At 61.0% G+C, this 13413-nt stretch overlaps 1 protein-coding gene across 1 annotated transcript; it reads left to right on the top strand.

Annotated features, from left to right (window-relative positions):
• The first annotated feature begins 3020 nt into the window (after nucleotides 1-3020).
• TBX21 (T-box transcription factor 21) lies at nucleotides 3021-12806 on the top strand. Its single transcript, XM_062174776.1, has 6 exons — nucleotides 3021-3511; nucleotides 10449-10603; nucleotides 10954-11075; nucleotides 11610-11768; nucleotides 11923-11984; nucleotides 12170-12806. The coding sequence occupies exons 1-6, from the start codon at nucleotides 3021-3023 to the stop codon at nucleotides 12774-12776; spliced, it is 1596 nt and encodes a 531-aa protein (XP_062030760.1). The 3' UTR covers nucleotides 12777-12806.
• The last annotated feature ends 607 nt before the right edge of the window (nucleotides 12807-13413 follow it).

Genomic DNA, 13413 nt, shown 5'->3' on the forward strand with positions numbered 1-13413 from the left:
GCCTGTCTAGCCTCGGTGGGAAGTGACTTGACTCTTGCAGAAGCAGCGGGGGGGAGAGAGCCACCACCTAGGCCGCCAGCTTAGGGTGAGCTCTTTTCTCTCTCCAAGGCTCTTCCTGCATTACATGGCCCTCTCCCTGTTTGTGGGAAGAGCACTGGACCAGGAGTGCGGAGAGCAGACTTCCAGCCCCAGCTCTGCAGGGGGAGGTGTGATCCCCTCCCCCGTATTTACCACCCAGCCTGGCTCATCAAATTCCGTGTTGGTTGGGAGCTTGTCTCTCCCCTCCCAGACCCCTACCCCCTGTCTCTTCACTCCCGCCCCACCAGGGCCAGCCTGGCGGATGTGCAGCGTGTAGATGGGGGTGGGCGAGGTGCTGGGAGGGACGGCCTCGGGGAAGCGAAGGGATCCCAGGAGGCCTGGTCTCCTGCTCCTCTTTTCCCACCTTTCCAGCCCTGGGCCTGGGAAGGGCGAGGCGGTAGCGGGGAGAAGGAGGTGTCACCGCCGGGGTTCTTCTCACCCAAGCTGGCAGAAGGGCGGGACTGGCAGTGGTGACACCAGGGCTGCTCAGCCTCCGCTTTTCACAAGCACTTTCTTTTTTGGGTGGAAGAAATTGGAGGGCGGGCGGGGAGGAATCGGGGTTGATGAACCCGAAGATCCTCCAAGTACTCCTGAGGTTATGGAGATCACCCACAGCCCCTCCCCCTTCCCCCAAACACAGGTGCCCAGGGCTGCCAACTCTGAGATTATAATCCTTCCCGCCCTGGAGTGCTGGGTGGGAGCTGGGGGGCCTGTTCGGATGTGGGGGACGGATCGGTCTGAGTGGGGACGGACCCCTTGACAGAGGATGTGCGTGGGAAGGAACAAGTCTCCATTTGGCCCCCAGAGCCAAGAACTTAGCAGAAAAATCTCCCTGGCAGAGGTTTCCGTATTCTACAGTCTCACAGCTCCTGCGGAAATCAGTCATTCCGCCGTCTTACCGAAGCCTCTCAGGTTCCCCCAAAAGTAGCCAAGGTCTCCAGGGCGCGCTCTCTCTCCAGCAGCGCTGCCCCGCTTGGAAGAGCAGGCAGAGGCTTCTGCCTTCCTTGAGGCACAGGGAGATGGCGGCTGAAGGGTTGAGGAGGAGGTCAGACCGACACCCTGCCTCCATCCTCCAGGGGAGGTGCACTAATTCCCTCCCCCCCTCTCCCCGGGTCATGCCCGCCTCCTGGGGTCCCCAACTTCGCCTTCACCTGCCAGCCTGCCTCTTGGTTCAGCTCTAGTTGGGAGCAGAGAGTCCCCGTGGGCCCCTAAGGGTGAAGCCCTGTTGGGTCAGGGCAGAAATGAAAGGAGGAACGTGGAGATGGGGCCAGCCCCAGGGGAGACTTGGGAGGGCAGGAGTGGGGGTGTGGGGGGCGATAGAGGAGAGGTGAGTTAACCTGATGAAACTGTGAGAAGTATTTTCCAAAACACTCTAAAATGTAAATGGTTATTGACATGCAAAAAATTCGGCACCACTTTACTGAATGAAAAACACACACACACACACACATGACAAAGCAGCACGTGTGGTGTTTATATAGACTTATGCAATGGTGTGTGTGCAAAAGACTGCCAGTGTGCAAGGAGTGACATCTGTGTGTTTGCTGTATGTTAATTGTTTGCCTTTGAGGGTGGGATTTGGGGCAATTTATATAGTCTTGTTTTTAGTTTTCTTTACTGCTCGGTTTTCTCTATGTTTCATCTTTATACACAGGAAGACTCTGCGTGAGGCTACCTTCAATCGCTGGGGGGAAGGGGAAGAGTTTTCACCATAAACGCATAGCTACATTAGTTAACAGAAAAGAGACATAAAGCAAAGCCCCCGTGGTCCCATCAGCCTGGGGGTGCCCTTCGGAGCACCGGGGTGGGGGTGGGGTGGGCTCTGAACCTCAGCGTTTCCGCGCAGGTGTAATCATGGCTTGGAAGGCGCTGTGTGCAGTGCAGGTCTGAGGCTCGCAGCTCGGTGGCAAAGTCCATCTGTTTCTTTGCCCCAGTGTCCTGATGAGGAATGCCATGCTGCCTTCAGGCAAGGGAAGTGACTCTCCCAGGTCACGTATAACTGAGTGACAGCGCCAGTCCCGGGACCTGAGCACCCGCAGCCCAACGCGGCTTCCAGGACGGGGCTGCCCGGCCAGGAGTGCGCGGCCGCCCACGCTGCTGCGGAGGCGCTTCTCTTTAAGGAACTCCTCCTGTGGCTCACCAGTTTCCAAGTCGGTCCCGGGCTGGGGTTCCGGCTGGGGTCCGGACGCAGCCCGCGTGGGCCGCTGGCCCGGAGAAAGAAGGCAAACGCTTCATTCATGCAAAGTGCAAAGCCACCCAGCACAGAGCCCGGACACTGGGCGCCAGCCAGAATCTGCTGGCTGCCCTGGTCGCAGCTGCTCTGAGGCGGCCAGTGCAGGCGAAGAGGCCCCGCGAGTCCCACCTGGGCCATCATCGCAGGCTTCCCGCAGGAGGGGGTCTTTGATTTGAGCCTCCAGGGACGGATGAAATTTCCCGCCCGCCCCCCCCGCCCCCCCCCCGCCCCCCCCCCCCGCCTCCCAGTCCCGGGAAGAGAACCGGGCCGGCGTTTCAGGCAGCGCGGTTGCCTCTCCGGGGCGTAGGTTCTTGAAGCAGGAACCGCAGGGCGCGCGAGGACCCGATGGTGCCCTCCTTGGGGGGCCCGCCGGTCCTCCGCCCGCAGCGCGGACTCCGCCGAGAATTGGCCACGAGGGGCGGGGCGAGGCGGGGCGGGGCCGGGGTGGCGGGCGGGGGGACCCGAGAGCTTCATAAAGCCACAGCCAAGGCGCCGCGCGGCTAGTGACAGCGGCCCGCCGAGAGGGAGCCCGGCAGCAGCTGTGCGCCTGCCGCTCGCGGGCGCACGAGGCGGGCGCCCGAGCCCGGACTGCGCTGGGGCCCCCACCCCGCCCCAGGGCCCGCCCCAGCCCGTGCGACCCTCTCGCCTGCCCCCGCGCGGTCAGGGCCGCCCCCTCGACGGCTGCGGGAAGGTGCCCAGCCCGCCCCGGATGGGCATCGTGGAGCCGGGCTGCGGAGAGATGCTGACGGGCACCGAGCCGATGCCGGCGAGCGACGAGGGCCGGGCGCCTGGCGCCGACCCGCAGCACCGCTACTTCTACCCGGAGCCCGGCGCGCAGGACCCCGCCGACCGGCGCGGGGGCGGCAGCCTCGGGGCGTCCTACGCAGGGGGCGCCCTGGTGCCGGCCCCGCCAGGCCGCTTCCTCGGAGCCTACGCCTACCCGCCCCGGCCCCAGGCGGCCGGCTTCCCCGGGACTGCCGAGCCCTATCCTCCGCCGGCGGGCGCCGAGGGCTACCAGCCCGGGGATGGCTACGCAGCCCCGGACCCGCGCGCCAGCCTCTACCCGGGGCCGCGCGAGGACTATGCGCTGCCCGCAGGGCTGGAGGTGTCGGGAAAGCTGAGAGTAGCGCTCAACAACCACCTGTTGTGGTCCAAGTTCAATCAGCACCAGACGGAGATGATCATCACCAAGCAGGGGCGGTGAGTTGGGCGCCGCGCGGGGCCAGGCCTTTTCCGGTTGGACGGCGCTGGTGCCTCCGGGACACCAGCTTTGGGGCAGAATGGGGTAGCGGCGAGCACTGGGAAGGCTCTGCAGGGCTGTATATGCTCAGAGAACTCAACAGGGAGATGGACACGAGGGTGAGCGCCGGAAGTTCTTCGGATGAGGGTGGGCGCTTAAGTTGCTCGGGCTCAGGGTCTGGCGCACAAGGCTTCACACAGATCCGCCGTGTGCACAGGTGGCAGTGAGCTGAAGGGAGTGCATGGACTGGGTCCAACAGAGTGAGGCGCCTCTTGGTTCCTGGTGTGGGAAACTGGAAGGAAGGGCAGGATTTTGCTGAGTGGGGGACAAGCCCCGGCCCCTGCCTCCCCCCAGTCCCTCTGCGTCTGTTGTGCTGTGTCAGCTTTGATGGCGGTGGGGGTGGCGGGAGACTGGGATTCGGTGACATAGAGAGGCTGTGGCCAAGTTTCCTTTCCGGTGTCCCTTTGAGATCGAATGTCTGGGGTGCGTGTGTTGCGGGGAGGGGGGCACAAATCCCTTCCAGGCACAAATGCCCCAGAGGGCCCAAGCAGGTGAGGCTCACTCACCCAAGGGTTGGAGGAGCTGGACACCAGCACCCTTTGAGATCTGTGCCTTGAAGAGCTGCTCTCATCAGTGCACCCTGGGGGGAGTTGTGGGGAGAGCCCCACGGTGAGGGTTTGGGGCTAAGGGTGCTGCTTCCGGATACAGCCTCCTGCATGAGCAAAGAAAGAGAAACTTGCACGGCGTGTGGTATTTGTTTGGTGAGCAACACCCTGTGTGGGCCTGCCTGTGTCTGGCCTGTGAGAACGGGGACCCATCCTGCCCCGTGGAGGCCTCTGGGTAAAGGGGCTGTGTTGCTGGCTGACCCAGCATGGTCCATCCGCGGTCAGGAGGCATGGAGGAGCAGGTGGCACAAGTGAGGCTCCGGGGCTGGGGGTGAGGGCTGTGTGTGCTAGGCCCCAGGGGCTGGTGCTGGATCGGGCACCGCCAGGGCCTTCATCTCTCTGCTGTGGCACGGTCTGGGATTGAGGGACTGAGGGTTGCCGAGCTGCTCTGCTTGCCCTGGGATGAGCCCAGGAAGCTGGCAGGGGCACTTGTGGCCCAGCCTTCTTTGCTAAGGCTTCGAGGGATTCCTCTCCACTCCCCCTCTGGGTGCTCCCCAGGCATAGCCCAGGCTTCTGGTCCCAATGCATCTGACTGGAAGGGACCCTGAAATGGGCCCAGAGACAGCAAGAGAGTCTTCTGAGGTCACCCAGCACACCCACTGCTGGCAGAGCTGGCCCCAGAGCCCAGGGGGTCTCTTCCTGGGTCCCCCACGGCCACCAGTAAGGGCAGCCCCCCACGCTGTCCAGAGGCCCCTATGCATTCGGCTGCTTTCACTTCCAGTATCTCAGTGAGTGTCAGGCAGGCAGGCAGGCGCTAGTGGGGGGGCAGTGAGGTGCAGGGTGGCAGAGCCTCCTAACCCTGCTCTCTGTTGAACCGTTGGGCAGCTCCCCGGCCCTGGGGCCTGGCTGGGGTCTTGTCCCCACAGCCTTCTGCGAGGGCTCCGCCCGTGTCTGGTCTTAAGGGATAGGGGGGTGGATGGAGCGTCAGCCAGGACTTCCGGGGTTCTGGCCTGCTTGCGTAGGGCTGCCTACCCGTGGGCTGTTTAGGGGAGTCAGGCAGGGGTGGGTGCGGCCCCCTTTTTTCCTGCTTGCTCCTAATGAGTGCTCCCCACTGGACAGGTTTTATTGTCTCCCTTTTGGGTCCAGGCACTTGATTTTTCGTTATGAAAAATTCCACTGTATACACAAGTAGACAGAAAAATCCCCCCCCGCCCCACCGTGGCCCCGCTTCAGCAGGTGTCAGTACTGCTCCCGTCTCGTTTCTCCTTTGCCCTCACTCACTTCCACCCCTCCCGCCCATGGCCATATTAGTAATACAGTAAATAATTAGTGAGTAAATCCTAGAAGCTATCTCATCCCTAAATAGTTCTCCACGCATCTCTCAAAATGGCCTTGAAACAAATAAACACAACACCGTTGGCAAACCAGGACAGAAATTCCTTTCACCAAGTTTTCCGGATGGTGTTATAAGTGTGTGTGTGTGTGTGTGTTTCAATCTACACTTTTTGAGTCATCCTAAGGGGCCACTTTGGGCAGCACAGAACCCCTGTTGGTCGATGCCTCCTCTTGGATCTGGCCGGGGGGGTTTCATGGCGGGACGGGGGACAGAGAGCCCACCACCCCTAAGCCAGTCCTACCAGTGCCTGGTGGCCCCCGTGCCTTCTCAGCCGGGGCTATGCCTGTCTGGGAAGCCGGTAGCCATTTTCTCTCGCTATGGGCTCAGAGAACCCTTTCCTCTCTGTCCTGCTTTGGCGGCTGGCCTGTCCCTTGGTGGGCTCCAGTGACCCACCAGTCACCACCATATCACCCCCCAGCCTTCTTCCTTTATGAAATCTTCCACCCCAGGCCCACCCACAGCTGGGCAGCCTTCTGCCCTGGGTTGACTCACTCAAGTCCTTCCTCTCCCACCCACCCAAGACCCACCTCTCCACCCTGGCATGGGCCAGACACAGTCACACTCTCCCCCAAGTGTGTGGGACCGGGGTGGGGAGTCGGGGAGGGGGATGGTGCTTCCGGCTCCAGAGACTGATCAAGGTGGCTCAGAGGAGGCTGGGAGAGGCAGAAAAAATGAGGGCCTGGCCCAGGGAGCTCTTGATGGCTACGGTGGTGTGTCCGTGGGTCTTTGGGCAGCCACTAGTGACACACACGAACGTGTGCTACTGTTTCGGCGCTGCGGGCCCTGTGTGAGTTGGGAATGGACTACTGAGGACAGAATGGTGGATGAAGACTCAGGAGAGGAAGAGCGAGGCCGGGGCGCTGTGGCTTGCGTGGGCGTGTATTAATTGCTGGTAATCCCCACTTTTCTGAGTGTGATTAGTTGATTATTGTAATTAAGATAACTTGGGGAGCTCTGCTGTTGAGAAGCTTGGCTTGCATTCGTGTGCACGCGTGTGAGGTCAGGCGCAGGCCCAGCAGTCTCGGTCCCATGTGGTGCTCGCCAGCCTGGTGGCCTTCGTGGTTTCCTTTCTACGCTTTCCCAGCCCCCAGAGCCTTTGAGATCTTGGGGAAGGGGGAGAGAGAGAGAAAGAAAGAGAGAGAGAGAGAGAGAGAGCGCTTCTATCTGCTGGTTCACTCCCCAGATGGCCACAATGACCAAGGCTGGGTTAGATGGAAGCCAGGAGCCAGGAGCTTCTTCTGGGTCTCTGATGTGGATACAGGGACCCAAGCACTAGGGCCATCCTCTGCTGCTTTCCCAGGTGCATCAGCAGGGAGCTGGACTGGAAGTGGAGCAGCTGGGACTCGAACTGGTGCCCCTATGGGATGCTGGTTGCAGCTGGTAGCTTAACCTGCCTTGCCACAATGCTCAAAAACGTTTTCTTCCTCTTACGCTTGCTCTCTCTGTGGCTGCGGGCCAGTGGCCCTCTGACTTCCAGTGAGTGTGTCCGAGGCTGGGAGCAGGAGGTCCCCTGACATCTGGGCGTATTTTGCATTTCGGCAGGTACAGAATGCCCTCCCAAAAGGTGGCATCAGGGGTGAGCGTTTGGCGCAGAGGTCAAGACGTGGGTTTGGGACACCTGCATCCCCCATCAGAGTGCTTGGTTGCAGTCCCAGCTCCTCTGCTTCTCTTTTTTTTTTTAATTAAAAAAAATTTTTTTTTTATTTTAGAGGAGCAACCAGGACTAGAACCTGGTGCCCATATGGATGCTGGCGCCACAGGCAGAGGATTAACCAAGTGAGCCATGGCATCGGCCCCTCCTCTGCTTCTGATCCAGCTTCCTGCTAGTGTGCCCCCTGGGAAGCAGCAGAGGAGGGCTCAGGACTTGGGCCCCTGCCACCCACATGGGGAGACCCAGATGGAGGTCCTGGCTCCTGTCTTTGGCCTTGCCCAGCCCTGGCTGTTCTAGACATGTAGGGAATGAACCGGCAGATAGATAGGTAGGTAGCTAGCTAGCTAGATAGATAGATATCTCTATCTCTCTGCTTTTCAAATAAAATGAAAATGAATAAAACACATAAATAAGTAAAAAGTAGAACCCGTTCACAGCCCCACCTTAGTCTATGAGACAAGCCTGTTCGCCACACCGTGGTCAGCAGGAGGTAAGATCAGTGTTTTAATACTTTGCCAGCATGATGGACAGAATCCCCTTGTTATCTAGCTTGCACTAAGTGGCAGTGAGGCAGCGCAGGTGCCAGGTGCCCAGGCTCTGGGACGGGTCCGGTGACCCTGAGAAGCATCCAGAGACCATTCTCTTGGGGGCAGAGGAGGAGTTTGGGCTCTTGGACCCACAGTAGGCAGTTTTTTTGGGGGGAGGGGCTGTGGGACACTAGCCCCATCTCCACGCCCGGTGCTCCCGGCATACTGGCATGTAAATCAGAGCTATTTTGGGATGCTGGCTGGTGGCGATTCTAGACTTTTAGGGTGAAACTGAGACCTTCCTTCTCTCCCTTTTCCCCATCCTCTTCCTGTGTCTCCCCTGTTTCCCATTACTCGACATGAAAGATGGGTGGACAGCTGAGACTATGACCCTGCTCTGCCCTCAGAAGACCCTGAATCTGCCTCCCACAGAGGGGCCACCCCCAAAACTCTGAGCCTCAGTTTCTTCAAGTATAAAGTCAGAAATAAAATTAACTATTTAAAAAATTTATTTGAGATGGGGCCAGCACTGTGGCATAGTGGGTAAAGCTGCTGCCTGTGGCACCAGCATCCCATACAACCACTCATTTATGTACCAGCTGCTCCACTTCCTGTCCAGCTCCCTGCTACTGGCCTGGGAAAGCAGTGAAGACAGGCCCAAGTGCTTGGGCCCCTGCACCCACATGGCAGGTGCGGATAAAGCAGCTGGCTCCTGCCTTTGGTTTGCCCCAGCCCTGGCCATTGTGACCATGTAGGGAGCGAACCAGCAGATGGAAGCATTCTCCCCACCCCTCTTTGTATCTCTCCCTCTCCCCGTAACTCTGACTTTCAAATAAATAAATCTTTTTTAAAAAATCTGTTTGAGGGAGAGATAGAGAAGAAGCATTCTTGTCTACTGGTTCACTTCCCAAATGCCTGCAAAGGCCAGGGCTGGGCCAGGGCCAGGGAGCCAAGAGCTGGGAACTCAATCCAGGTCCCCCATGTGGGTGGCAGGAACCCAAGCACTTGAGCAGTTACTGCTGCTCCCAGGGTCCGCACTGGCAGGAAGCTGGAGCCAGGAGCCGGAGCCGGGACTTGTACCCAGGCACTCAGACTGTGGGACACCAGTGTCTTAGTCACTAAGCTGGACACTCACTCCCTGTTTCAAAGGCCTGTTGTGATGAATCAGCTGGTGTATAAGCAGAGGCTCCGTGAGTTCTGGTTACAATATAGCAAAGGTTCGAGTGAGCTGACCACTGCCAGAGACCGTGGTTGAAAATGTTCTCACCTTGGCTGGCCATGGCCTAGTGCCTGACCTTTGATTTCTCAGGTCCTCTGACCATGGGGCTCCTGGGAGGCCAGGGCCTGGCCTCCGACTGCTGCCTAGAGTCCTTCAGCCAGGGCAGGGCCAGGGCAGCCCTGGGCCCAGGGCTGGGGACGCAGCAGAGGGAGAAGGAGCCCAGATGCACGGCCTTGGCGCTGGCACCGAGTCGGCCGCCTGCAGGTATCGCCATGCATCGCGGAGGAAACCCAGGTTTGGCTTGGGAGTTAACTTCTCCAGGGTCCCAGGGTCCTTTTCTCAACCCAGGAGAGTCTGGGAAGACAGGATGTGACAGCAGCTCCTGGGGGGCTGCCTGGGCCAAGCTGTGCTAAGGCTTAGGCCTCGTCTTCCTTCCAGCCCTGGCAGGGCTTCTCACGGGAGGAGGGGGGATGAAGTCATCCCGGTGAGGGTTGGAGTCGGCCCTTCTGCCAGTTCCACTCTCCCTGCCGGGGACGGAAGAGAAGCGTTTGGCCGTTGGAGCTGCTGCCGGTCCCGGTGCTGGAGGAGGGGCTGGTGGTTGTGGCGCGGGGCTGCCAGTGGCGGTTGGGAGGGTGGGGGTGGGGGTGGGGGTGATGGCGGTGGCTGCAATGGTGATGGTGGAGATGGTGGTTAGGGTGACGGTGGCTGTGACGGAATGACAGTGACCATGGAGGTGGCGACGGTGGAAGTACTGGAGGTGGTCGCGGCCGAAGAAGGCTTCTCGTTCAGAATCTGCTGTGCAGGCACCATGTTGGGGGGAGGGCAGTGCGGCAGCCCGCTTCCCCCCTCACCCTCAGTTTCCTCCGCTATTCTGGGAACAGGACGGGGAGCCTGGGGACGGGCCTTGGTGTGCCTTCTTTCGGGCGGGCGGGGCCTGGGCGGTCCTCCAGACGCCAGGCCCACGGGGAAGGGGCAGGACGGGCCAGTGGGCGAGGGCGTGCCCTGGGACGAGGCGGGTGCTAGTACTGTGGGAGCCACAGTGGAAACCAACCCTGGGCAGAGTTGGCCATGGCAGAATGTCCGCAGCCGGCCCTCTGAAAGCAAAACCTTCAGCAAGCCCCGGGGAGTGGTGCTGGCCAATTGCCGTGGTGTAAACATCCAAATGGCTGACTCAGGCTCCGGTGTGGTGTCACTGATGAGACCGTGTCCCTCTGCCTGCTCTCCTCACCACTCGGGTCCAGTAGGCATACACAACCCAGGAGCACCACCATAGCAAGTGTAGCGCAATAGTGATGGTTTTGAGTTTTATTACCTTCGTTTGTAATAGAATGTGTCCCACTGTAAGTTCACAGAATTCAGTTTTTGATTATGACAGCGCTCAGCTCCCGGCTGGCAAACTTCCTGCACGCTCTCCCGGCGGGGGCGGCTGGCTGCCGAGCCGGCCACCCATGCACACGGGGCCGGCACCCATGCACACCGAGCCTCCCTGTTCTCCCCAGGAGGATGTTCCCGTTCCTGTCGTTCACCGTGGCGGGGCTGGAGCCCACCAGCCACTACAGGATGTTCGTGGACGTGGTCTTGGTGGACCAGCACCACTGGCGGTACCAGAGCGGCAAGTGGGTGCAGTGTGGAAAGGCCGAAGGCAGCATGTCAGGTAGGCTACCGGGCGCGGGGTGGTGCGCAAGCCTGTTCTCCAGGACCGAGCGCCCCCTGGTGGATCCCCAAGCCTCTGCCGCGGATGCTGCGGATTAACACCCCCACCCGCTTCCTATTCCACTCCCTCCCGGGGCCCCTTTGGCTTCCATCTCGTCTGTCATCCTTTCTCCTATGCTGCAGCCTGCCCACTGCTCACCTCTCTGCCCACGCCTGCCCCTGCGCTGCCTGTGCCTCCCCCTGCACCCTCGCCTGTCCTGCCCCACCCCATCTGCCCCTCCCTGCGCCTCCTTCGTGTCACCAGGGGGTCTGTCCCGGGGACTGCAAGCCAAAGAGGTTAACCATCCACAGGAAACCGCCTGTACGTCCACCCAGATTCACCCAACACCGGAGCCCACTGGATGCGCCAGGAAGTTTCATTTGGGAAACTGAAGCTCACGAACAACAAAGGGGCCTCCAACAACGTGACCCAGGTAGGACCTGCTCCCGGGGGCAGCCCTGCCCTCCGGAGCCCACGGCCCTCTTCTCTGGGTCTCCCTGCTCTTCCTCTCTGAGCTCGGGCTCTTTCCCACTCACTGTGAAGGAAGATGAGGCAGGAGAAAGGCTCATCTCAGATGGGGGTCAGGTTCAGGCCAAGGCGGCTGGGAGCTTCATCACCAAACCCCAGGCTGCCACTGCTCAGGGCCCCTGGAGGGCCTGCAGCCGGCCCCCGCCTGCCAGGGAGTGGGTGCGGAGCTCCTCTGGGTTGAGCACCTGAGAGGTGTATTTATCCCTAACAGGCCCTGTTGGTGCTGGTGGCTTGGTCACAAGGGACATCTTGGGGTAGGAGAGAGGACACGAGGCTTAGAGTTGGTGCTGGGCCTGGACTCGGAAGGCCTGGGAGAAGTGAGGTGGTGGCAGGTGCATGGATGAGTGACCTCAGGGCCCTCCCCCTTGGGGCCGTGACTGGACACAGGGCCGCCGTGGGCAGCGGGAGAGCCTCGACCTCCCTCTTGCTGTCCGTGCAGATGATCGTGCTGCAGTCCCTCCATAAGTACCAGCCCCGGCTGCACATCGTGGAGGTGACGGACGGAGAGCCGGAGGCAGCGTGCCACGCCGCCAACACGCACGTCTTCACCTTCCAAGAGACGCAGTTCATCGCCGTGACCGCCTACCAGAACGCCGAGGTGAGGGCAGCCTGGCCAGCGGGGCCTGGGCCAGGCAGAGGGGCAGTGGGGCCTGTGGGCTTCCTGGTGGGGGTGGGTAGGAGGTTCTGCAAGACAACCCCCCCCCCCGCCCCCGGGCCTCAGCCCCAGGTGACTCCATGTCCCCTTTCTCTAGATCACACAGCTGAAGATTGACAACAACCCCTTTGCCAAAGGCTTCCGGGAGAACTTTGAGTCGTAAGTGTCCCTGGATCCAGCCCACCCTGAGCGGGGGCTCCAGGGCCGTGCTCAGCCTCTGTCCACCCTGCCCCCTTCCTGAGCCGGGAGGTGCTAGAGGGTGGGCAGGCCGGGCAGGGAGGGTCAGGGTAGTGGGTTGGGGCCATGCCTGCTGTTCTCTCACTCTGGTTTGTTTGTTTGTTTAGCATGTATGCATCTGTGGACACCAGCGTCCCCTCCCCGCCTGCACCCAACTGTCAGGTTCCTGGCGGAGACCCCTACTCGCCTCTCCTCCCCAGCCAGTACCCTGTTCCCAGCCGTTTCTACCCCGAGCTTCCTGGCCAGGCCAAGGAGGTGGTTCCGCAGCCTTACTGGCTGGGGCCCCCCCGGGACCACAGCTATGAAGCCGAGTTTCGAGCGGTCAGCATGAAGCCCACATTCCTGCCTTCCGCCCCCGGGCCCACCATGCCCTACTACCGCAGCCAGGAGGTCCTGGCGCCTGCAGCCGGCTGGCCGGTGGCCCCCCAGTACCCACCCAAGATGGGCACAGCCAGCTGGTTCCGCCCCATGCGGACTCTGCCCATGGAACCTGGCCCCAGAGCCTCGGAGGACCAGGTCTCCGCCTCGCTCTGGACTGACATCACGCCCCTCCGGCCGGAGTCCAGTGACTCAGGGCTGGGCGAAGGGGACTCTAAGAGGAGACGCGTGTCCCCCTATCCTTCCAGTGGGGACAGCTCCTCCCCCGCCGGGGCCCCGTCCCCTTTTGATAAGGAGGTCGCGGAGGGCCAGTTTTATAACTATTTCCCCAACTGAGCCGGTGTGGACCTGGTGCGAGGCACAGAAGCGGTGCTGGTAGACTGGAGGACACCACGGAACTTGGACAAGAGACTCCGGCTGCAGAAGCCCCTGGCTGCCTCTGTCCCTTGTCTGGGAAAGAGGGGCACCAGGAAGGGTCTGGGGCTCGCTGGCTGCTTCCTGGCCCACAGTCACCGTGTGAGGCTCAGCCCTGCCCGCTCACTCTGCCCCAGCTCGGGTCGTGTACCTGGTGCTGCTTCTGGCTGTCGGCTCCCGGCCAGCGAACAGGAGACGGACAAGGAGGGGGTCTTGGACACCTCGGGGCTTCTTCGCTTCTGGGGGGGCGCGGGACAGGCTGGGAGGCCGGGAACGGGAGCCTGCTTTCTTCCTCTTATAAAGTGGCCTCCGATGGGGTTGTTTGCGTGTGTGTTAATCCCGGATCTGAAAATAAATGGACGCGGATTTTATAACAGTCGGCCAGCCAGGGTCAGGGAGAGGACTCCGGTGACTTTGAGCAGCTGGCCTGGGCCCCACCTGCTCGGACACAGTGGGGTGCGGAAGAAGGGGGCGCAGCGCACAGCCCGGGACGCGCGGCCTGGCTTGGGGCGGCTGCGTGCGTGCCCACTCTTGCCTTCCCTTTCTCTTTATTTTTATT

Source organism: Lepus europaeus, chromosome 18 (assembly GCF_033115175.1).
Source record: "Lepus europaeus isolate LE1 chromosome 18, mLepTim1.pri, whole genome shotgun sequence".
NCBI lineage: Eukaryota > Metazoa > Chordata > Mammalia > Lagomorpha > Leporidae > Lepus > Lepus europaeus.

Excerpts from the sequence above, each read along its gene's own strand:
- TBX21 (XM_062174776.1), top strand. The coding sequence starts at position 3,021 with ATGGGCATCGTGGAGCCGGGCTGCGGAGAGATGCTGACGGGCACCGAG. Across the intron at positions 10,604-10,953 it reads GGCCGAAGGCAGCATGTCAG|GAAACCGCCTGTACGTCCAC; the intron begins GTAGGCTACCGG and ends AACCATCCACAG. Across the intron at positions 11,985-12,169 it reads TTCCGGGAGAACTTTGAGTC|CATGTATGCATCTGTGGACA; the intron begins GTAAGTGTCCCT and ends TTGTTTGTTTAG.